Source organism: Pteropus medius, unplaced genomic scaffold, assembly GCF_902729225.1.
Source record: "Pteropus medius unplaced genomic scaffold, Ma_sr-lr_union100, whole genome shotgun sequence".
Taxonomy (NCBI): Eukaryota; Metazoa; Chordata; class Mammalia; order Chiroptera; family Pteropodidae; genus Pteropus; species Pteropus medius.
The window spans coordinates 291,875-314,947 of NW_024350398.1; the positions used below are offsets into that span (position 1 = coordinate 291,875).

The following is a 23,073-nucleotide window of genomic DNA, read 5'->3' on the forward strand; positions in this document are numbered from 1 at the left end:
GTGCCCTCTGCACCCTCCTTACGAGCCTGGCCCGTGTGCTCTGCTAGTGGCACCGACGACCACGTCCAGTGTGACATTCACCACTCGGTACTGCCCTGTGAGATCCTGAAAGGCAGGACTGGATCGTGTCTTATTTCCTGTGTGGATCCCAATGCCCAACACCTACTAGGAGCTCAAAAAAAAAAAGATTAAATAAAAAGATGGATTTAGAGCAAGTGTCAACCGACCCACACACGTCACAGGAGTCTCGGCTACTGCGGGGCAGGAGTCGACTGCGCCACCCTCCCCTGGAGGCCATTTCTTTTCTTGGCTCCCACTCTTGACCTTTTGGGAAGGAGTCTAGCCACAAGGGCACGTGACCTGTCATCTTTAAGAAAGGTCCTAGTGACCGATGACCTGTTTGCTCTGAAACGTCTTGATGTTGGTACAAATAAAACGCTTTAATGGACCTGGTGGTTGGAGCAAGGTTTAAAGAACCTATTGTCACCTTCGTCATGAAAGCAGCCCACCGAGAACTGCGGAGAAGGGTTGGCACTCACTCACTAACCCCAGTGACACTCAAAAGGCGAGTCAGCATCTGGGCCTAAAAAGAGGCTGTCAGTTTGACACACTTCTCTGCCAGACCTGATTAGTTTGCAGGATTTGAAATGTCTCAGTCACAAGGCAACATCTGAAAAGCAATTGCTAATGGACGTCTTGGCCGAGTGGCCGTCTCGGAGCGCTGCTCTAGCGCGTGTGCACGGGTCTGCGGCAAGCAGCCTCCTCTCCCTGGGCTGCACGCAGGCTGGGGCGCAGGGGCGGAGTCTAACGCCTGCACCCCAGCAGCAGTACACGCAGCTCCAGGCCCCCACGCCCTCATCACGCCTGATACGGTCCAGCCTCTCGACTTCAGCCACTGTGACGGTCAAGAAGTGCTATCTCCCTGTGGTTTTAACCTGCATTCTCCTAATGGGCCACTGAACATCTTTTCATGTGCCCATCTGTGATCTGTATATCTTCTTGGGTGACATGTCTGTTCAAATTTTTACCCACTTTTTAAACTGGGTTGTTCGTTTTCTCATTATCGAATTTTGAGAGTCCTCGATATATTTCAATTCAAGTCCTTTGGATGAGAATGTCTGCAGCAATTGCTTCCCTTAAGGATGAAATATGCCTGGTTTCCCCGTCCCCTCCCCCACCTGCCAGTCTCTGGTCCCCTGCTGTGGTCCTGGAGCAGGGGCGAGGGGCGGGGGGGTTACTCGCTCTCTCTGCTGGAAGGGACTGCTGTCCCCCCGTGCTCCCATGGGGAGGGCCACTGTGGACCATCATCTGTCCCCATCCCTGTGCCACTTCTGAGATGGGGGAGGCTCGGGCACATGTTCCCACAAGACAGAGGTGACTCTGGGGTCTCTGCGGGAAATGTGCTCGGCCCACACCGCCGGCCTCAGCCCTGCGAGCTCCTCCGCCCCTCTCTCCGCTGACCTGCCTGCTGGGACCCTGGGGAGCCTGCTGTGCCTTTGCACCTCGTCTTAGTCCCATCTGCCACCACAACCACTGGTCACCGGCCTGAGCACTGCCACCACAGGGACACAGCTGAATCAAGTACCAGGCCTAACACCAACAGACAAATCGCAAGCAGCCTGAGGACAGAACAGCAGGCTCCACGGTGATAGCCACACCTGCCAGGTAGGTGATCAGGCCACTGTCTTGCCCGCTGCGTGTATGTGTGTACGTGTGCATGTATATACACAAGTACGTGTGTGTGCACGTGCGTGTGTGCACAAGCGCGCATGTACATGTGTGTATGGCGGTGTCACCCAGAGCAGCGCCTAATTTCGCCTTTCTCACTCACTCCGCCTGCCCCTCCCCACCAATCCCGGAAGTCAGCGTGGCCTCGGTGGCCCTCGGTGGCCCTCGGCTACTACTACGAGGAGTGAGGGCAGAGCCCACCTATGCTCCCTGCGGAGGCCGCACCCGCCCGCCCCGCTCCCACACCCAACCCTGTGCTCTCCTGGGACCTCGAGCACCTGGTCCCGCAGCGCAGTGAGGCGGCGCTGAGTGTGTGCACCGCACCGCGGGCGAGGCGGGCTCCGCTCGGGACAGCACCGGCCGTCACAGGAGCGTGCCCACGGGGGAAGGCGGCCGGACCCTGGGCTGGCCCGCGAACCGGTGCCGGGCCGCCGCGCCTGAGCCCAGCCGGGCGCCAGCCCATTCCGCCGTCGGAGGCAGGCGGGGAGACGGCCAGGACTCCCGTTCCCAGGCGAGACGGAAACCGACAGCAGTGACGGTTTCGGTTTGCAGAGTGCGCTTCAGTCTCCCGCCGCACAAAGGTGAAGTCCCCTCCGTGTTCGCTAGCGACGTCACCGCGCGCTCCGGCCGCTGCGCCGGGCCTTGCTTAGTCATGAAAGACGTGGTTACGTTCGCGTTCTTTGGTCTCGTTTCCACTCTCATCCATCAACAGCCAGTCGCCGCATCGACTCCGGGCAGAATCGCGTGCGCCTTAGACGCAGACGGACCAGCTCGCTGGCCACGCCCCCTGAGCTGGGAGGGGGCGGGGCTCCGCGCACGTATCCCGTGCTCAGTAAATAACAAATCGATAAAACCCTGTGGCATGGAACACGTGCAGGGCCCTCTGGCCTGTTTCTCGTCTCTGTGGGTCGGCACCGATGACCTCCATGTCCTTTCCAGCTCTCACATTCGACATCTGTCATGCATACGACCGATCTGACCGCATGCGTGTGTTTGCGAGTGCAGGACACACGTGGAAACACGCTCGTGTCGCGAGTGGTGAGATAGGCGAGTTCTCCTTGCACCCCGCCAGGAGACCAGGCAACGGGGTTCACTACCACCGCCTCCTTTAATCACAGGGCCACACACACGGGCCTGGTCTTAATTAAGCGGGGCAGTGAGTGCATTGGCCCAGCCACCAAGGCTTTGATCTCCCCATGGGGCACGTTTCTGCTCTGCTGACCGTTCCCCAAGAGGCTGAGACATAAACCAGGAACTGCTTTGACAGTTGAACCTTGACGAGGCCTCCCTGGGCCCACGAAGGTGCAGGGGTGAGGAGGGGCGAGGAGGGGCCCCAGGAAGGTGCGGAGATGGGGAGAGATGGGAGAGGCAGGAAGAGGCGGGGGAGAGGGACTTGCTTGTGGCCGCAGAGCCAGCAGCAGCACCAGGCGAGGCTCCTGGGTGTGGGAGGCTCTGAAACAGGCGCACAGGGCCTGCTGGCCGCGACACGTGCAGCGAGTCCGGGGGGCAGAAACGTGTCTCCTGTGGGACACGGCTGCAATCAAGCTCAAGTTCAGGTTAGCTGAGAGAGTCTTTCCACGAGAGGAGCACTCTCAAAATCAAGCCCCCAGGGTCTAACGTCACAATGGTTGACAAGTTTTAAAAGTTTTTAAATGTTCACCTTCATATATTCCCAACGGTGGGCACCGTGCCCTCCTCAAAACTGTGATGTCCTCCTAACTGTCCAAGGCGCCAGCCTCAGGTCCCAAACCCCAGAGTGTGCAGGAGCCCAGACAGGTGTTACACCTCCACATAAGTTCTTGGCAGCAGAGGCACGTTTTCACGAGCCCTGGCCGCCGGTAAATCTCCCGAAGCTGCTCCTCGCAAGTCGCAGTCCGGCGAGCCCACTGCCTGGCGGGGTGGCGTAGCACTGTGCAACGCCCACTCTGCGCCGGGGAGCCCGCCCGCGGCCGGGCAGCCCAGGGAAGTCGAGGGTTGGCTAGTGGGGATAGGCTTGGCTACTGATGTGACAAAAACATTCTTTAAGGTGGAGGCAGTGACACAGCTCTGAATATACTGCAAACCACAGAGCCACCCACTTGAAACGGGTGATTCGTGATGATATCTTGAGGAAGGAGCCTTTAAAGAAAGGCACCAGCTTAAAGCCCCTCGCCCCATGGGTGGCTGGGACATGCAGGGTCAGAGCCTGGCCCTTGTGATGGGACCCAGGGCCTCAGCCAGCGGCCCTGCAGCCATCGCCTGCAAGAGCAGTGGACACGGGGCAGGGGCTGCCTGGCAAGGCCCACCGAGTTGTGGGCAGCGAGCTGCCAGGTCCTCGGTGGAGCCTGTGGCTGCACTAGCACCTAGAGACGGGTCCCAGCCCCAACCTCCTGCAGGAGAACTGGAGGCAAGCCAGGCGCCCCGCACGGAAGCCCCGGGGTGGGGGGACTCTGAGGCTCCTGAAGTGGGGCTAAAGACTCTGGACCTAGACTGTGGGCTTGAACCCTGCTGCCTCCTCTCACTTGTAGGTGACGGAAAACCAGTCACCTCCCCTCCACGCACGAGTGCCTGCTACATAACGGGAGACGACGAGCTCGCTCACCATGAGCACTTGCCAGGGGGGCCTGGTATGCGAGGGAGTCAGCAACACCTGCATCCTGAGGTTTCATGGGCCGATGTCGGGCTGGCCCCAAGAACCTGTGGCCTCTCTAGGCAGAACCAGCACAGAGCTGAGGCCACCAGAGTCCCAACACCAGAGTCCCATGCGGTGGGCGCTATCCTAGCTGTGGCAGCAGACGCCACCACAGTGACACACACAAGGTGCACACACAGCACGCAGGGCACACGCGGGGCACACACAGTACACAGGGCACGCACAGCACACACACACAGCACGCATGGGGCACACGCAGGGCAGAAAGACCACAGCCTTCCCCATCTTCCCCATCTTCAGCTTCCCAAGGAAAAGAAGAGAACTTCTACTTTTTAAGTCAGAGCAGAAGGGATAAAATGCTCTCTTCAGAAGAGGCAAAATAAGTCAATTCCAATAACAGCCTTTTAACCCCTGATGGCCAAGAGGAAGAAAGGAAATGAATAGCGCCAAGCACTCTGGCCTCAGCCAGGCAGCCCTCAGCAGACACTGCAGACAGCAGCCCTCTCCCCGACGACGTGGGAAGCAGGGCTCCTGCTACCTGGAGGACCGCCGTCATACCTGTGCAAACGCAGGACTTTGTACCTTCACAGCAAGGTCCCCACTCAGCAGGTCAACCCAGCCCCGGGATCCCCATTCCCCTCAGACCGGGACCAACGGAGGCTCCAGGCCTGGGCCCCCACAAGCCCACGGCCCGGAGAGAGAGAGGACACCTCTACCCGCGAGCATGGATTTCACGTGCATGTGTGCTCATCGCGGGGAGTTTGACATAAATGTGGGAGGAAGAGGCCGAGCAGCCCCGTACAACTCCCCGAAGAGAAGCATGTGGCCATTCTGGTACATTTCCTTTCTACATTTTTGAATAAGAATTTTGTTGTTGTCACAAAGTTGGTAGTCTATACACAATTCTAAATGATACTTGACTTAGCATAATATAAGCCTTTTCCCAAATTCCTGCAACTTTTTAGAACATTGCTTTAATTATATATAACATTCTATTTTGTGGTCACATGACCATTATAATTCCGTGCTGGTTATCAACTACTGCTCTCCATTCCAGATCCATGCTGCTGTGACCAGCTTTCTGACACTGGCGCTGGACCCCTTAGGGCACTAGCCAGTGTGGTGCCACTGGCCACACACGGCTGAGCGCCTGACATAGGGCTCGGGTGGATGGACACGTGCTGCAGGTAAAACACGCCAGATAGAGGACTTGGTACGAAATACGAAAAGCATCTCGATCATTCCATATTGACTACATATTGAAATAATATTTTGGATATACTGGGCCAAATGAAATGTATTATTAAAATTCACGTAACTTGGTTCTTTTTCCTTTTTTAATGTGGCTACTAGAAACTTTTAAGTTACACCTGTGACTCGCATGGTATTTCTACTGGACTGAGCACGCCCAAGGGCTGATGCCCTGCCTGCTGGTCAGGTCTTGTCAGCAGAGGGCGCTAGAAGGACACTGGGCGGCAGTGCGGCGGGGCGGGGGCGGGGGCGGGGGTGGGGGTCTCCTGTTCTCCAGACACTTGCACTTCTGCTCTTCCTTCTGCGGCCCAGCAGGCAACTTCCTGCCAGTGGGAGGTGGCATGCACCCCGCCCCCAGGGTCCTGCTGCCACCGACACTTCCCTTCCGTGCATGCCCGGCCCCTGATACAGCCTGCCAGGAGGTCTGCACCTCGACCCTCGACCCTGGAAACACTCGTTCCCTGGATACGGCCCCTGGACCCTAGGGCCGCTCTCGTGTTCTCTAAAACCCTCCTCGGCCCTCCCAGAGGTCAGCCCTCATTTCCTAGTTAATGATTGTCTACGTTAATCTTCCGTGTTCTAATTACCGGTGCAGTTTCTGTCTCCTGAGGGACCCCCTGGATACAGTGAGAAACGAGGGAGAGTAATCTCCGAAGGGGAGTCCACAGGCCTTGACCCACGGCCCCGTGTCCCCCACACCCCTGCTCGCCTCAGCACCACAGCCTGCTCCCTCCTGTCCACTCCCCAGAACAGGGATGTCCGCCCGCCCCCCCACCCCACGCTCCCTCACCCCCACACCCTGAGTGGCACGCAGGGAGCACCAGGAACAGGGATGTCGCCTCCCCGCACCCTGAGCATGTGGCACGCGGGGAGCGCCTGCAGGTCTCTACCCCACCAATGAGCCCGTCGAGGGCCATGCCAGTTCCAGTCAACAAACATTTACTCAGCTCCCACCCTACGAAGGCAGCGCTGGGCGGCGGGAGGCGCAGGGATGGAAGGAAAGGTCACGCGGGACAGGAGCGAACGTGAAACACACTGGCTTAGAGCACCCGACAGCCTGGCGATTAAAAGAGGATACAAATCACTACAATGTAACGAAGGGACGTGCGGTGACGGCGCCCACGGGACCCTAGGAGCCTGAAGCGGATGGATGCGGGGCACTCCCCACGGGGCTCCGCTGGCAGAGGGGACAAAGCTTGCTGGCACTCAGCGCGCGGGCTCAGAGGGGCCAGGCGCAAGGCTGGGCCCCGGCGAGGGGCGACCCGGCGGAGTGGTGGGATGGGGCGGCCGGCACGCTGGGCTCCAGGTCTCAGGTCCACTTGGGGAGGGGGCAGTTTCCAAGGGGAAAACGACCTACAACCTTACTCTCACCGAAACATGTTTTTCGGATGCTCACTCCTTCTCTGCTTGAGACCCCCAGGGTGCTGCTTTACCAGCCAGGAGCCCTGGCCTCCCTCTGAGACGGTCGCTCGGGACCTGTGGTCCCATCCTGGAAATGCCATCGACCTCAGCCTAAACCACGTGGAGGAGTCTCGCCAATTCCCCTGGCAACGAAGGTGGACAGTGGCCCTAACTCCTCTCCCCTCCGCCAAACCTCTCCGGGTAAAACCGAGTTTGGGGGGCGGGTCCCCAGTATCCCGCTGCCTTCTGCTCAGCACACTCTTACATTTTATTTTTATTTATTTTTATTTGTTAAAGCAACACTTTCTCCCTCTCAGTGTCACAGTCACCTGCATGACACGTAGTTCCCTTTCTGACCTTTTTCTTGGCTCCCAGAGTTCCAGTTCTAAGACCCTGTGCCCGTAAAGCTCCACCGCCTTAAAAACCAAATAACGTCCCATGTCTGCACCGGCCCATTTCCTGTGTGACCACGGTCCTTGGGGGAGAGGAGAGTATGCGAACGTCAGAGTAGACGCAGCCCTAAAACAGCGCCTTGCCTACTGGCCGCCACACACATGCCGGACCAGCAAAGAGCTGCGGAACCGTCCGGCTGCGGGAGGGTGTCCCTGGCCTGCACACGACCCCGGTGCTCCCACCTGTCCACTGAGGACTGGGAAAGGCCTATGTGGTTTTCTCTCTCTCTCCCCCAGAAACATTCCGAGGTCTCGAATGAAAGGTGTGAGGGTGCAAAGTCTGTTAATGACTCCCGTAAACCTGCGAACTGCAAAGTGCCAGGGAGCACAAATCAAAGTCACTGTTTACACGGACTCCCTAAAAGTGAGCAGATGCCTCGAGCTGAGTGACTCTGGGAGAGAAGAGACTGGCCGGGGGCCTGGCACAGAGAAGGTGCTCCCTGGGCTCGGAATCTACGTCACGTGATCGCGTCCAGTGCTGAGGCGTTCGCTCGACCTTGTCGTCCTGGGTTTCCTCGGGTTTTGTGCTGTAAGTGGGCTGTGGTGCCAACAGGCATCTCAGTGCGAGGCTAGGAGTTTTAATAATTTCCTACGTGCCATCTACTAACCTGAGACTACTAAAACAGGTGAGCTTAATAGATGACTCATAAAGTATTTTATGTAAACAATTGTGAGCGTGATTAGAAATTTTTCCCAGAAATCTGAGTCACAGGTCAACTGAACCCTGATTTCAACCTCAGCTTCTTATTAAAATTTCTTCTGTGCTCTGACTCAGAAGCCCGCCCCTTCCAGATCCTCCTCCAAACACGGAGCTCAGCTGGCCCGGAGCCCCGGGCCTGCCTGCCCTGCTCAGCAGCCCGCCCCATCGCTTTGTGGGGGAGGAAGCTGCTCGGGGCTGCTCTGCAGTCGTCACTGGACCATCCTCAGGCGTTTTTCTGTCAACTGAGTTTCTCTGCTTTCTCAGTATGAGACCAAAAAACTGGGGAGTGTGGGGTTGGGTGAGGGCGGGGGCCTGGAAACTGGACTTCTAAGTTGAAAGCGGAAAATCCCATAACTGGATTCGAAGGGGCCCTTTTTCACTTAACTCTACGTGCAACAGGAATGACCACGCTGTCTTGGGTTTCACTTCTGGCCTGTCTTAGGCTCCACACACCTGACAGCTCAATGAGGTGCTTCAGGGACACCGGGCGGGTGACAGCACACACGGTGGAAGGCAAAGGAGCAACAGCGACTGATGGGGCACAGTTCGAAAAACTAAAAGGATGTGCAGGTGGCAGAAAGGGGGTCGCCAGCCGTGGGAACGTAAGAGAAACGCTGAGAACGTCTGCTGAACAGAAGACGAAGCGTGGCGGGAACATCAAGCCCAGAGGCCGCTACTGTCCACCCTGTGCGTCCCGCGGCGATGACCCCTGCCTGGAGCACAGCGCTGGCTGCTGTGCGTGGTCGTGTGCCCTCTCTCCCACGACACCATGCCTCACACGCACCCTTGTCCCTGGCTCCCAGCACACTGCCTGGCCAGGAGTAGGCGTTCGATTGGTGTCTCCTGAGTGAAGGAATGAACTAATGAAGTAACGTTAAAGGGCCTATCCCTGGAATACACGAGAGAGGAAGCTCTGGTCACCATGGCAACCGGAGAAGGCAGCTCCTACGACGGGCATCTCACTGAATGCCATTTTGGACGCAAGCGCATCTGTTCTGCTGGGTCCCACAGGGCAAAGACACACCTCCCACGTCTAGGGCCCCCTCTGCAGTGCCCGGCACAGGGCGGGGCTTTGGGGCCTCCGCAGAAGTTCATTAAGCAGGCCTGAACAGAAGATGCGGAAAGACAAGTATGGCTCCTTCCACAGGCCCGGTTTCAATTTACAGGAGCAGCGAGCTGGCCGCTCACCAGGCTCCGGGCCTCGGGACAGAGGCGGCCTCTCAGAGCAGCACGGGAGGCGTGCCGGCTCCGGGCGCCGGGCTCGGGGTCGACAGCAAATGCACTGGCACAGGCCAAGGCGGTTGGCACCACACCTGCCTGGCCAGGACCAGCTCTAGGCAGCCTGGCCCAAGTCTGGAAGGCTCCCGATCCATCCACAGGGGAATTTAAAACAATCCAGTCAGTCAGGTGTGACTGCAGGCAAGGCAACTGAATGTCATCCAAAATCAACAGTGAGGACAGGTGGGCAGTGGGCGCACCCCATTCCCCAGAGCACGTGGCCCAGGCGGGGGTGAAGGGCCTCGCTCCGCGGATTCAGCAACTCCGCCTACAGCAACCTGTCAGCAAAACGGCCGCACAGGGTCCGCGGGGGAGGTTCCTCCTTTAATGCAAAAATTCCTGAGGGGCAGCTCCCAGCACAGCTACCACCAGATAAGGGAGGAGACAGGAGCCAGTTATCAGAATGGGCAAAGCTCTGGGTCAGGAGCCAGCGCCAGGTACTTGAGTATGCATAGAACGAGACGAGAGCGGTCAGGATCGGAAATCCACGTCCCCTCCGAGGGGACACGCCAGGGTTTTCAGGGAACTCCCAGCCCCTAGCTATGCCGAGGTTCCTCAAAGCACTGCCTGACCCCCCAGACACCCCATACCCGCGTTGCCTGGACACAGCTGCCTGCTGCACCCACACTGCTCAGGCGAGTCGGAGACGGTTACGCAGAGCGAGCATCAGCAGCTGGTCACTTGAACTCAGCACTGCCATGGAGCAGACCTCCAAGGGGCGGTCTCCAGGCTCGGCCAGTGACTGGCACCGCTGCGCGCCGCTGAGCCTTTCAACGCTGCCCGCTGCGCTGTGCAACGCTCCTCGGGGACTTCAGAGCTAGGTGCCACATAAACTGAAAAAACCACCGAAAAGTCATTTGGAACCACAAAAGACCCCAATCAAAGCAGCCTGAGAAAGAAAAACGAAGCTGAGGCATTGCACTTCCTGGTCTAAACTAGATTAAAAGTGATAGTAATCGAAAGAGCACGGGCCTGGCATGAAGGGACGTGTAGCCCCAGGGAGCAGAAAAGACAGGCCGGAAATGAACCGAGCACGTACAATCATCCGATTCTCAACCCGGGAGCCAAGAGCACACGATCCGGACTGGCTCTTCAACGAATGGTGTGAGGAAAATCGTGCAGACACGTGCAAAAGAGTAAAGTTGGACCCTTGTCTTACCACATACACGAAAATCACCTGAAAATAGATTAAAGACTTAAATATAAGCCCTGGAACCATAAAACTCCTAGAAGAAAACATTAGGGGAAAAAGTCCTTCATACTGGCCTTGGCGATGATTTTTTTGGGATACGACACCGAAAGCTTAGGCAACAAAAGCAAAAAATAAACAAATGAGATGACATCAAACTAAAACACTTCTGAACAGCAAAGGAAACCATCGACAGACGAAAAGGCAGCCCGCGAACTGGGAGATGCGTCTGCAAGCTACGTGACGAGGGTTAATGTCTGAAGCACACGAGGAGCCCTACGCTGGGCGGCGAGACAAAGCCCAGTCGCCCAGGGGCAAAGGGCAAGGGCCTGGCCAGACGTCTGTCCGACGAGCACAGACGGATGGCCAACAGGCACACGGACGGGCACGCAACATCACCGCTCATCGGGGACTGCAAGTTCAAACCTCATGAGATGTCGCCTCGCCCATTACAAGGACAAAAGTGCCGGCCAGGATGTGGAAAGGGGAACCCCGTGCACTGCTGGGGGGAATGTAAATAGGTGCAGCTATTCTTGAAAACTCTATGAAGGTTCTTCAAAAAAACTAAAAACAGAATGACCCTGTGACCAGCATCCCCGCTTCCCCCCGGGTGTCTACCCAAAGGAGAGGGGACCACAGTGCGAGGACGTCTGGGCCACGCTCGTCACAGCGCCATTCACGGTGGACAGGACAGGGAACAGCCAAGCCTCTGTGGACCAAGGGGTGGATAAGAAGGTGCACGCGTGCATGCGTGTGTGCGTGTGTGTGTGTGTGTGACACGCACGATGGAACATCACTCGACTTTTAAAGAGGAGACCCTGCCACTTGCAATGACCCGGATGAGCCCAGAGTCCACTATGCTGAGTGAGTTTGCCGGACGCACAGCAAACGACTGCATGATCCCGCCTCGGAAGATGGGCGAGGACACTGCCCACAAGCCAGGAGGAGAGGCCGCAGCAGAAGCCCACCCCGAGGGCCGCTGACTGGCCGGCCAGCCTCCAGACGGCGAGAAGCAAGCCGCCCGTCTGCGGTGCAGTCGGGGAGAACGAACTGCTCGCGGCCTGAGTGGGCCGGTCCCCCGCTTACACATCTGACCGACCCACAGGAGTCAAAGCTCCGATCAATTATGAAGCAGGGAAACAGCAAAGTCTTCATTCGTGGAAACAGCTTGGAGATGCCTCGTGTGCGCCTCTCCCAGGGCCCCCTGAATAAAGGCCCCGCCCCATTCTGAGCTCCAGGCCCACGTCGCCCCCTTCTCACCCCTCCGGGGCCCCCGGTTCCATGTACAACACCCCCGAAAAGCCCTTCTGCCTCCGCGTGGCCTTCCGACACATAGGCAGATGAGCAGCTGCCTCACGAATGCTCTTCTCTGGAGCAGCCGGAGCGACTACTCGGCCGACGTGGTGGCGCGGGTCGGTGTTCCTTCCGTGTCACCACACGGGCCACCGGGGTGGACACCGCCACGTCTCCGCGTGTGGATGTCTGTGCACACATGCACCGCAGCTCCCCAACTCACCCTAGACGTACCCCAACTTCTCCCAGACGGGGCAGCACTGAGAAGGGGTGGCGGGGGGCCGAGTGTTCCTCCCGAGTCACAGATGGAAGAACCGAAGCCGAGGACATGAAACAGGTTCACTAAGATCCCACGTGGTGACATGCCCAGCGCCAGCTGGCTTCCACCTTGGCCACTGTCCCCTACTCCCAGCCAACTGCATCGGCCACCCTCTGGACTCCAGGACAGAAGCCGTAATTTGCATCCCACTTAACATTCATTTGCATAGAGAAGTCACAGTTCTTAATTTTAAGTGAGCAAATCAAGCAATTAGGACCATCTACTGCAATTGTCCTGAAACCTAGAATTATGTGATTTAGCCACAAATTTCATAAACGTTAAAACCTGTCCATTCCACTGTACTCTGGCACATTAGTAGCTGGGCCGGCTTTTAAGGCCGGGGGTTTATCGGTGCTCACTCCAAGTACAGGTGAACTTGCAGAGATTCTCATACACACACACACACACACACACACACGCATGCATGCATGCATGCACACACATGGAACCCAGAACCCAGAACCCAGGCAGGCGCCCGGCCTTGAAATCCCGTTCTCAGTGAGCGGGGTCCTGCCCAGGGTGAATGAATGGCGCAGTTACAGTGACAACTATCACCATCGTTATTAATATTAACGGGCCAGGAAGTCATCTTGATCAGACGGATCTAAAGTCAATGACAAACACACAGAGGTCGATTACAGGGTCGATGTGCCGGCTCCCTCTTGCCCCTACCTCTCTCGGGGGGCGCGGTGGGGAGCGGGGCGTTCAGACCGCTGTCTGAGAGAAAGCAGCAAGAATTTCTGGAATTCTCTGATCTCCCTCCAGCCGGCCCAAACACAGATCCTCAAGCAACTCAGTCAAGCAAAGAACACACGCTAAGAATCCTGGGGGGCACCTGGGAGGCGGCCTGCAGCAGGCCGGGGGTTGTGCAGGGGACACAGAGCCCCAGCAGGGGCCGCCCCCAGGCTCTGCACAGAATGTGGTCTGCAGAAGCCTCCCTGTGGGATGGCTGGAAAAGGCCGCCTGGGGCAGAGGGATGGGGCAGACAGAGCCTCGAGACACAGGGGTCCCTTCCAGCCCGTCAGCTGTTGTGGGAGCCGTACCAGCGCTGCGGGCACGCAGAACGCTGGGAGGAAGTCACACAGGGCCCGAGAGTGGGGGACAGCTCTGCCAGGTCCAGTCGCACTGGGGGGCCCAGTGCAGGACCCCCTCATGGGCACTCCCGCACGGCAGCAGAGAGGGCCCCGCACTGCTGGGAGCAGACCTGTGCCAAGCCCTGTCCGCACCCCATCTCCTCCCCGCTACTCTGCCAGAGCTGGCCAGGCCCTGCAGTCCTCAGGCGTGTTCAGGGAGGACAGAGCCGGGGCTGGCACCCACCCAAGCAAAAAAGGGTGGCCAACAAGCTGGGGAGCGAGCGCCGGGCCGCAGGGGCTGAGGTTGCGTGGGAAGAGACTCGAGGTACCAGGCTCTGTGCGCAGACCGGGCCAAGGGCGGGAAGGGTGGAGGGCGCTGGAGCCACGGGACTTCTGCCACACCGACCACGGGAGCAAAGCTCCACCAATCTCGTTAGGTTCCCATTTACCTAATGAGAGCTGGGTCAGAAAACAAGGAGAAACGCTGAACTAGCCAGGCTGGGGGCTCCGGGACGCGGGGCACTGCCCCTCCAACTCCCCCGGGGCCCCCAGGACACTCCTGCTGCCGCTGGCGGGGGAGGGGAGCCAAGCGCATTCCACTCCTCTGTCTGTACTCACTGGCCCAGGGCCAGCACATGGTCTGTGTCCAGGCCTCCCCAAAGGCCCCCCACCCCCGACCCTCCCCAGCCCCCCCATCACTCGTGGTCCCTCGGCCTCTGTCCCCGCGGCCTCACCACCACCCACCCCACCTTGCCTGTGACACAGCTGTGCTGTGACTGGCCTTCCCCACGCAAGCACGAGTCTGGGAAGGCTGGCGCCCGTCGGTGCCCCGGTGCCTGGAGCACGGCCCGCCACGCTCGGATGTTTGCTGACTGAGCGGATGTTTGCTGGACACTGGTCACGGCCCATTCGACACGTGTGAGAAATTTGGTTCTGTACGCAGAGACGCGTCCTATGCATCCGAATCACGGGAAAGTATTGGTTAAAGGAAGAAAGAACAGGGCACTGACAGAAACATGCCGGTCTTCCCAGGATAAATCATTAGCAGAACCAAGGAGGGCCTTAAACCTTGTCCGTGTTTTGATTAAGTGCAGCCTAATCGAAGGTGGCTGCCCGTAACGGCACTTGCCAGTGACGAGTTCCGGGTAGTTATTCCCAGCGGGGACGTCCGCCTTGGGGAAGACCGCCCTTCCCCCTTCCCCCGGGAAGCAAAATGACACGATCCAAACAGCACAGCACACGCGCCGCGATGCAGACCCGCACCTGCGCCGTTGCGGGAGACGCTCGAATGGCCCTGCGGCCGGCCGGCTGCTCCATACGCCACACTCGCGGCTCTCACGGGCAGCGCACGGCACCCCACACGTGAGCTCGTGCCACCTCGGCCGCCTTTCCCTGACTTAAGAGTGGCCGGCCGACAGCTCTCTTGTGCCAAAGCTGGAAACAATTTGGCCGTCCCCCAGCATGTGCCAGAGCTGGGCCATCGCCCTGCGACAAATGCGAGGGCTGCCCCTGCACCCAAAAAACCCCGTCTCAAGGAAGCGAGCGGTCCAGGCCTTATGGGGACGTGGACGACGGCACGCTCGAGCTTTATGAAGTGGCCCGTGAAGAGACCGTGCAAGGGCCCGGCTCCAGCGATGGAGGCACAGGAGAATCATCGCGTTCCGACAAGCCCGGAGCAGAATGCCAAGCGCGCGCGCGGCAGGGCACGACAGGCTGCAGTGGCCGCAGGGGTGACCCTCGCCGACACAAACAGTGCCTTTCTCTGGGAACTCCGCTCACCGGACACCGGAGGCCGTTCCTGCTGAGGTCCTGAACGGGCGAGGCAGCCCAGACCTCCGGGCAGACGGGGCCAGTGGTGGGCAGTTAGACCCACCCGGAAACACACGCACGCACACACACGCGCATGTGCAAATGATGGCAGCCTGGTCCCCTGGGCAGGCGGGGAGTGTCGGCGGTGGTCAGCTTGGTCCTGACTACGGGCTGCTGCTCGTCCTGCCACAGCAAGAACGGCAGACAAGATGCTGACAACGAGGCATCATACCGCCACACCTCTGTGGCCCTGGGAACCCCTCCAAACACGTTCTCCTTTCTGATCGCCACATGGCCGCAATCGGGCCGGGGCACGCGGCCCGGCTTCTGTCCAGCACGTCTCATGGCACCTCGGACCCTGGCGCGTTGCAAATCAGGCCAGCAAGCAGGCCTTGCCCGTCCGTCCCGCCTCGGGACACCGCCCCTCTGTGCGTGGGAGGGCAGACAAGCCCCGGCCAAGGGGCCACGAGCAAAACGACGCGCTCCTCGAGCTGCCGAGGTCGCCGAGAACCATGGAGGACGAGAAGCCGCCCCAGCCAAAGGAGCCACCGTCCCACGGTGCCCTAGGCAGGACCGGGGACGGAGCAGGACGGGAGGGACAGCGGCAGGGTCCATGCAAAGTGTGGGTCGTAGTCAGTGTCCACGTTGACTCGCCGGAGGTGAGAAACGCACCACAGCGGTGTGTGGGAAGCGGGGAGCTGGGCGTGGCACACGGTGACATGCGTGCCACCTCTGCGATGGTTCTATAAACCCAAAACTTTTAAAATACAGTTTATTTTTTAAAAAAGAGGAAGAAACTCAGTTTGTCCAGAGAACTGTGCAGTGATGGGAAATGACGGGCAAGTGAAGCCAGACTGGGGAGGCCCCTGGCCGCCCCCGAGAACCCCGCATTTCAATCGCAGGCAATGGGGCACCGTGAGGGTTAGGGCAGCGGCGTGCCCGGCAGGGGCAGCGAGCTGGGTGGGCGGAAGGGGCCTGCTGTCAGGCCGGAGGGACATGCCATGTGGGCACACGGCCCTCTGTGCAGATGCGAGGGCACCGTGAGTGCCCAGCCATGCGATTAAATGCAGGGGTGTCTGTGAATGGATTTAAGCAAAAATCAGGAATGAACCAATAGGATCTCTTTCAATAAACAATCTGGATACCGACCCCCTCCCAGCCCCTCCCAGGGGACAGCTGTTTAGTTTAAGGAGCCAAACTCTTAAGTGTCATCCCTGCAGAATGGAGCCCAGATGTGCAAGCCAACAGAGAACCCCAGTCAGGCTTGAAGGGGGGGCGGGCAGTAGGCAGCAGGTGTCAGGGAGGCGGGGCAAGGCCAGGCTCTGACCAGCTGGTGGGTCCTTCCCGAGAGGGCCTGCCGAGAGCCGCCACTCCAGAGTCAACTTATACTCTGACTGGGAGACTCTGGGTGGGGACAGCCCGACCCCAAGAAGCCTGGTCTCACTCAACCAAAACTGAACCAGACGAGACTGTGCTCCTCATGCTCAGTGAGGAACAGCGGCCTCCTACACCACTGAAAGACACAGAGTTTGTGAGGCTCAGAGCCTCTCTTCTACCTGTTATCTTTACCGACATTGTGGTACATGCAGAAACAGGTCTCTAGAAGAAAGCTTCTAGAAGGGAAGAAAGCCTAAAGGCTTGCAGAGGCCACTGGAGGAGACAGACTCGGGCCATGTGAGAGCAGGCTGTTTCGCAGGCAGAGGTGGCCCGCAGGGCAGGTGCAGGCACTGAGGACAGCGGGACCGTCACCGTGGCCTGGGTGCTGGCTGAACCCGGGTGCCTTGCTTAGAGTTCAGACTCCAGGCCGCAGGTGACAAATCACCGCCAAACGGTGCTAAGCGGGTCCCTCCTCCGGACATGCCCTGGGACAGGTGAACCAGGCGGCGGCGGCGGGAGGGAGGGGGAGGGCGGGAAGCCGGCCGCGCAGCAACCGTCTGCAGGGCTGCTGCATCCGTCTGTGCAGAAGACGCCACGGACCTACCCTGCCAGGGGCCGACAGGGGACACACCTGAGAAAGAGTTAGAGGCCAAATCGGTAGGGTGGCTGACGCGGGGGCCAGTGACAGAGAGGAGTCCCAGGTGACCGTGGCGTTGCCCGCTTGCATCCCTGTGTGGCTCAGACGCCTGCCACTGAGACTCATCACAGGAAGAAACAAAGCGCATGGGGAGAGGCCGCAGCAACAGCGACTTCGTTCCTGACACACTGAATCCAAGGTGCCTGGAGTCCACGTGGGGGTGCCACACAGGACACGGGAGCCTCAAACCGTACAGATCAGATGGTGGCCTTATTTGCGTCTGGCGCCGCACGACGCCGGCAGCGTTCCCAGAACGAGAGGCGTGACCAGGAGCGCGGCTGCAGCGGCCCGGGCGACGCGGGCGAAGCCGGGCCGGACGCAAGCAGACCGCGCTGTCGGCCTCGCCGTGGCTCTGTACCAGCATCCCAGAGTCCCACCACCCGCTGCGACCTCGGGCAGGCTTCCTCGTCGCTGGAATGGGCTGACGGCCACAGCGCCCAGACCACACCACGTGCTTGGGAGGCACTGTGCACCGGGCCCCGTGCCACAACACGGCACACGGCACAGCCTACAAGGACCTAACAAGGCAGCAGTTTGCTGAGGCGCTGCACTTCGGCGACCTTACCTGAAAACGGGGAGTAATACCTGCTTCCTATGGGATTACTGGGAAGACGAAAACTCGATGACAAAGGACGTGAGAGCTGATTAGCTACAACGTGCTCCGTGAGTGGCATTCGGGCCTTTCGGGAGGGTCAGAGGTTCCCTCCTGGCAGCCGGGCCCTCGCTATGTGGGACTCGGCATGCTTTGTCCCATGGCGGTGCGTCCCTGTCCTAGAACATGCTGCTTTTGTCCCAACAGGAAACAGCCACACACCTGTATCATATGCTGAGTGCAAAATGTCACAGAAGCCGTAAGGAATGGAACCTGATATATGCCATGACGTGGCTGTTTCTTGAAAACATCATGCCCACATGCTCAGTGACATAAGCCAGATGGCAGACGAACGCTGTGGAGAGTCCACCGCCGTGAGGGCCCCAGGACAGGCAAACCCCCAGAGCCAGAGGTGGGCGGGGGTTCTCCGGGCTGAGGGGAAAGTGTTGTTGGTTAATGGCTTATGTGGGGGATGATGACCAGGTGTGGGGCGTAGGTAGTGGTGACGGGCACAGAGCACCGCGAATGCATTTGAGGTGTACTTATGAATAGTTAAAATGATAAATATCATATATACACATTTTTTTTAATCCACATAAGTCATCAAACAAGGGGTGGGTGCTCAGTGTAAGCTATTTCCAACGGCTGGGACACAAGCAAACGGTCTCCAGAGGCTGGTCAGTGCGGCAGCCGTGCACTGGCCCCCTCACACCCACCGTGACAGGTGAACGCCCCTGGCCTTGGAAGGACCCCCGAGTGTTAAATGGGCCAGCGCGAGGTGTGCACTGAGCTGGGCACTATCCAGACGCCCCGCAGACCCCGCTCCTCACTCTCGAGCACGAACAGCTGCGACACTGCGACGCCTTTAAACGCAAACGGCGTTTGCCTTCGCTAGCGGCTGCCTCCTACCAGCCCTCCTCTGCTGGCAGCCGCCGAGTCCGGCGGCTCTGCCCCGGGTTTCAAGGAACCCTGAACACACACCTACGTGGGCAGAACCAGCACTCCGGGCACAGAGGGACCTCTCGGTCTGGTGCAGGCTCGGGGACAGACACACACACTTCCCCACTTGTGGGCCATATTCACTTGAAGGGGGATTCCTAGGAAAGAATTCCTAGAAATCACCCCCCGTTCCCATCTGGCCTCTCGAACTGCCAGCCACACTGATCTTGCTGCTGTTTCCTGAAGCCACAGAGCCCGTCCCCGCCAGAGGGAGGACCTCTCAGCACTGTCCCCTCTTGTCTGGGCATCTTCCCCCAGATATTCACACGGCTCTCTCTCCCTCTCCCTCCCTCATATTCACATCTTAGAGACTCGGATGTCACCAAAACCCAGGGCCTTTGCCACCAATCCATACACAATAGCAGCCACCCCCCGCTTCCTGGAGACGTCTGTCCGCAGGCTTTATCTTTCCAAGGAGAATCCCGTCATGGACGGCTCGACCCACGTCAAGTGTTTTCTAAAACTTAGTAAGGTCTGGCTGGGCCCCTTTTAAGGAAAAAAATGCCAACACTCGTTTGAATGAACAAATGATACGTGGCACATCCATACTATGGAACATTATTTAGTAATAACAAGAAATGCAGCACCGAGAGCTGCTACGTGGATGCACCTGGAAAAGTGTTCAAAGAAGCCAGATGCAAAGGCCACGGTTTGTGCGACGCCATTTCTATGACGTGTCCAGAACAGACAAATCCGGAGAGACAGAGAGTAAACTGGTGTTTGCCCGGGGCTGGGGGCATCAGGAGGTGATGGCTAAGAAGAGCGGTTTCTTTTGCGGGGGCGACAAAACTGTTCCGAAATTGATTGTAATGATGGCTGCACAACGCTGAGAATATACTCAAAACCAGAGTTGTATACTCTAAAATGGGTGAATTACATGGTATGGGAGTTACGTCTCAATAAAGCTATCACCAAGAAAAGTGTTGGCAAGTCGTGTTTGTTATAATACCACTTAATACGTGTGACATAGAACTAGACAGAAACTACTTATGCATACAGGACTTATGCAAATTTATAAATTAAACACAAATTATACAACCAATAAGTTCAAAGTAAAGGCGTTCATCTCAGAGAAGACTGTTATTTAACTGAAATGACGTCACTCCCACGGCAGGAGCAGGCAGGAGTGATGCTCAGAATTTCGACGACCGGGATGGCACAGGTGACGATAGATCAGGGAGATGCTGGAACTGGTCTGGACACACACCAGCAAATGCGCCTCGAGCAGCCGCCCGGGGGCAGGCCTCTCTGCGGGGCCTCCCTCCGCACTGCCCACCCCCGGCCTGTGCAGAGCTGTGGCCGGGACCGGGGCTGGCACCCGGGACCGGGGCCGGCACCCGAGGGGCGTGGCAAGGCACGACCGTGACACGGGACGTGGCGATCCTCGCGGTCCCTGCTGCTCCCCAGGGACCAGGCACTGCCCAGGCCGGGCTGGAAGGCCTGCGTCCTGTGAGCCCACACGAGTGTCCCAAATGCCACTGTGCCCTGCTCAGCCTTAGCCTCGCCCCATCCAACACAAAAGGACAAAGTCAGGAACAGTCCTTTACCCAGAAGCCCATGGCCTACTTCCTGACAACCATAATTACAGCCAAAACAGCTTCCGAAAGGGCAAGAAAAAAGGAAAATAGCAGCCTGGACCTAGCAGAGAACTGGGGGGTTGGAACAAAGCGCACGCCCAGAGTCCTTGCTGTTAAAACCGCCCAGTCTAAACAAGCGACTGGCCGACAGACCGAACAGCCTGCTGGCCAAGGCCTCTCTCTCTCCAACTTCACGAGCGGCTCACCGAGCACGGGAAGCAGATCACATGGCCACGAGGCTGATGGGGGATGAGACAGCTGGAGGTTCTTCTAGAGAGGGAGCCCCAACCAGGCGACATCCAGGATGGCCCATCCAGCCACCCCCAAACCCCCTCCAAAAAGTCATGGCAATCCATCCACCCACCCCAAAGCTACCTTCAAAATGCGCAAATCTAAATAAGTCCCTACCCAAGGGCAAATTCCTTCCTGTAAAGAGCGATGATTTCTCCCTGCTCACTCTGCTCCGACTATAAGTCAGAAGGTGACATGGGAACCTGTGGCAACCCCCATCCCCCCCAAACCCCCTAGCCCCGGACCCACACCGGCAGAGGGATGCTGAGGAAACCCTGCTGCTGAAATCCACACTTGTTCTTCAAATTCAAGTAAATCTTACTTTCCACATCACAATAAATGGCCTTACTATTTTTAATGTTTTGAGCCAATTAACAGCTAATTATCAAACCTTTTTCTTAGCCTTTGAATAAAGAGAGGCTTCAACACCCTCCCTCACTTTGGGGCTGCATCTCAGTCTGAGGAGCAGCAGGTCAGCAGAGAGGGAGAAGCACCCTCCAGCCATCACATCCCTCCGAACTTAGCCTTCAATCAAGGTCAACCACCCAGCTGGGAACAGCCTCCCCACAGCGTGGGGAGGGCCCTGGGTTTGCCGAGTGCAGCCACCGGGGCCAAGGGCTGGTGCCGGCCCCACGGCCCCTGCAGCACTCACCCGGATCCGGCGCATGGCGGCCACGATCTCCACTCTGCTGTTCGGCCTTGGCACGTCCAGGCTCCCGACGTACTGCGGGGAGAAGCAGATGCTGGGTGAGAAGTGGGCTGGCGAGTGTCCCCGAGCAGAAGGGCCTCCGAGGTCGCCCAGGTCATCCCCCCATCGCACAGAGGAAGAAATCAGGAGCCACGGGTGCCTTGTTGGGGGACTACTGCCAGCTTTATTTATAAAAAGCTACTAAACAGGAAATTACTGCGCAGGCTCCGGATCTGAAAGGCTCGGGTGCGAGGGCTCCCCCAGCCCACCCGAGGCAAGACACCCTGCCTTTCTCCCCGTCAAGCTCCTCATCTGTACAGTGGGGTCTCACAAATCCGATGAGATGAGGGGTAAGTCTCTTACGCAAACGTGCCTTCCACGTGATAATGCGCTCCAAGAACAGAGAGAAAAGGGATACACGTTCCATAAATCATGGCGGTCCAGAGTTAGCCCTAGACGTAGGAGAGCTCGCACGCTTCGCTAAGTTCTGAGAGGGCAGAAGGGGACTAATTACACTTCGGTAAAAATTTTAACCTGATTATGCTTTTACTTTAAAAACCGAACGACACGCAGGTTAACGTTTCATCTGTGAAGACCTCCTCGCTGTTCACTGGAGTATGCAGAGCAAAACACTAAAGTCGCCACTGCCCCAGTCTGACGTGCGCCTCCTTTGTGTGCTGATGGACGTAAATACTCAGAGACACACAGGAGCGTTTACCTATCAGTCACGCTGTCCTGCAGCTTGTTTAGATGCAGCGTGGCACCCTTCTCTGCCACGCTTGCAGGCCCACCCATGCCACCGGATGGCACCCGCACGGGCGGGCCCTCGCCCTCTGTCACTGTGACAAAGCCCCTCGGCTGCACACCTGTCTGCTCCTCCACGTGGCTCTCGGGGCTGGATTCCTGCAAGTGGGAGTGGCGGTCATAAGTCTCGATCATCTCGATATGGGTCCTCAGCAGATCAGACAAGAAAAGCAGAGGCCGGCGTGCGCCAAGCATGTGCTGCGCGCCCTCACGCACACCGCCCCAGGCCGTGGCGGCCACTGGGTCTCCTCTCCTTGTTACACACGGGTCACATGACACAGCCCAGGGGCTTCTCCAGGACCTCACGGCACAGAGCACCTGCAGAGCATCTAGCAAGGAGGCTAACAGAAGCCGGGAAGGGCCCGGTCACCGCTGCCTGTGCCTGCGGGACCAGCAGCTTCTTCCTGAAGCAGGAGCTGAGGCCGGCCCCAGAGAGCCGGGCTTCAAAGGCTAAGCGCTGCGCCAGCCGCCCCCAGCCTCTGCCCCGGTCCGTGCGGCTCATGGCCGGGCGGGTCCTAGCGGCTGGGGGGAGCCACGTCGGCCCAGCCAGAGCCCCACGGGCAGTGGGGGCGGCTCACGTGCCAACAAAGCGCCTGGGGGCTGCTCGGGTAAACAAGGCCCCAAGAGCTAAGGGTGCGGTCTGATGTCACTGTACCCTGAGTTTCTCTCGAGCTCTGCCAAGCGCAGTGTGTCAACACGTTGGTGACCTGCTCAGCAGGAATGACGCGAGGACCAGTTTCGGGACTGCCCCATGTCAGAGGTCCTCAGGCCAGCGGTGGTGTCCCCTCCCCTGCGTGCTCCGCGCTGTCTCCCAAAACCCGGAGCGGGAGGTCAGCAGGGGGTGGAACTGACTGGGCAATGGGGTCTCAGGCTCGCGGTCCCTCAGCCATCAAGTGAGTGCCAGGACCTGCGGCCCAGCAAGG

The 23,073-nt window shown here is 58.5% G+C and overlaps 1 protein-coding gene and 1 long non-coding RNA gene across 3 annotated transcripts in view; one reads left to right on the forward strand and one right to left on the reverse strand.

Annotated features, from left to right (window-relative positions):
* The window catches only part of NOS1AP (nitric oxide synthase 1 adaptor protein), an 87,308-nt gene that overhangs the window by 29,061 nt on the left and 35,174 nt on the right, over positions 1-23,073 (reverse strand). For both annotated transcript variants that reach the window (XM_039839836.1, XM_039839837.1), the window contains exon 2: positions 21,311-21,382. In XM_039839836.1, the coding sequence (XP_039695770.1) occupies positions 21,311-21,382 (72 nt within the window). The remainder of the gene's footprint in view (positions 1-21,310; positions 21,383-23,073) is intronic.
* On the forward strand, positions 6,037-12,646 carry LOC120584183 (uncharacterized). The gene is made up of 3 exons (XR_005647984.1): positions 6,037-6,140; positions 7,032-7,213; positions 7,702-12,646. It is a non-coding gene; the product is annotated as an uncharacterized LOC120584183 (long non-coding RNA).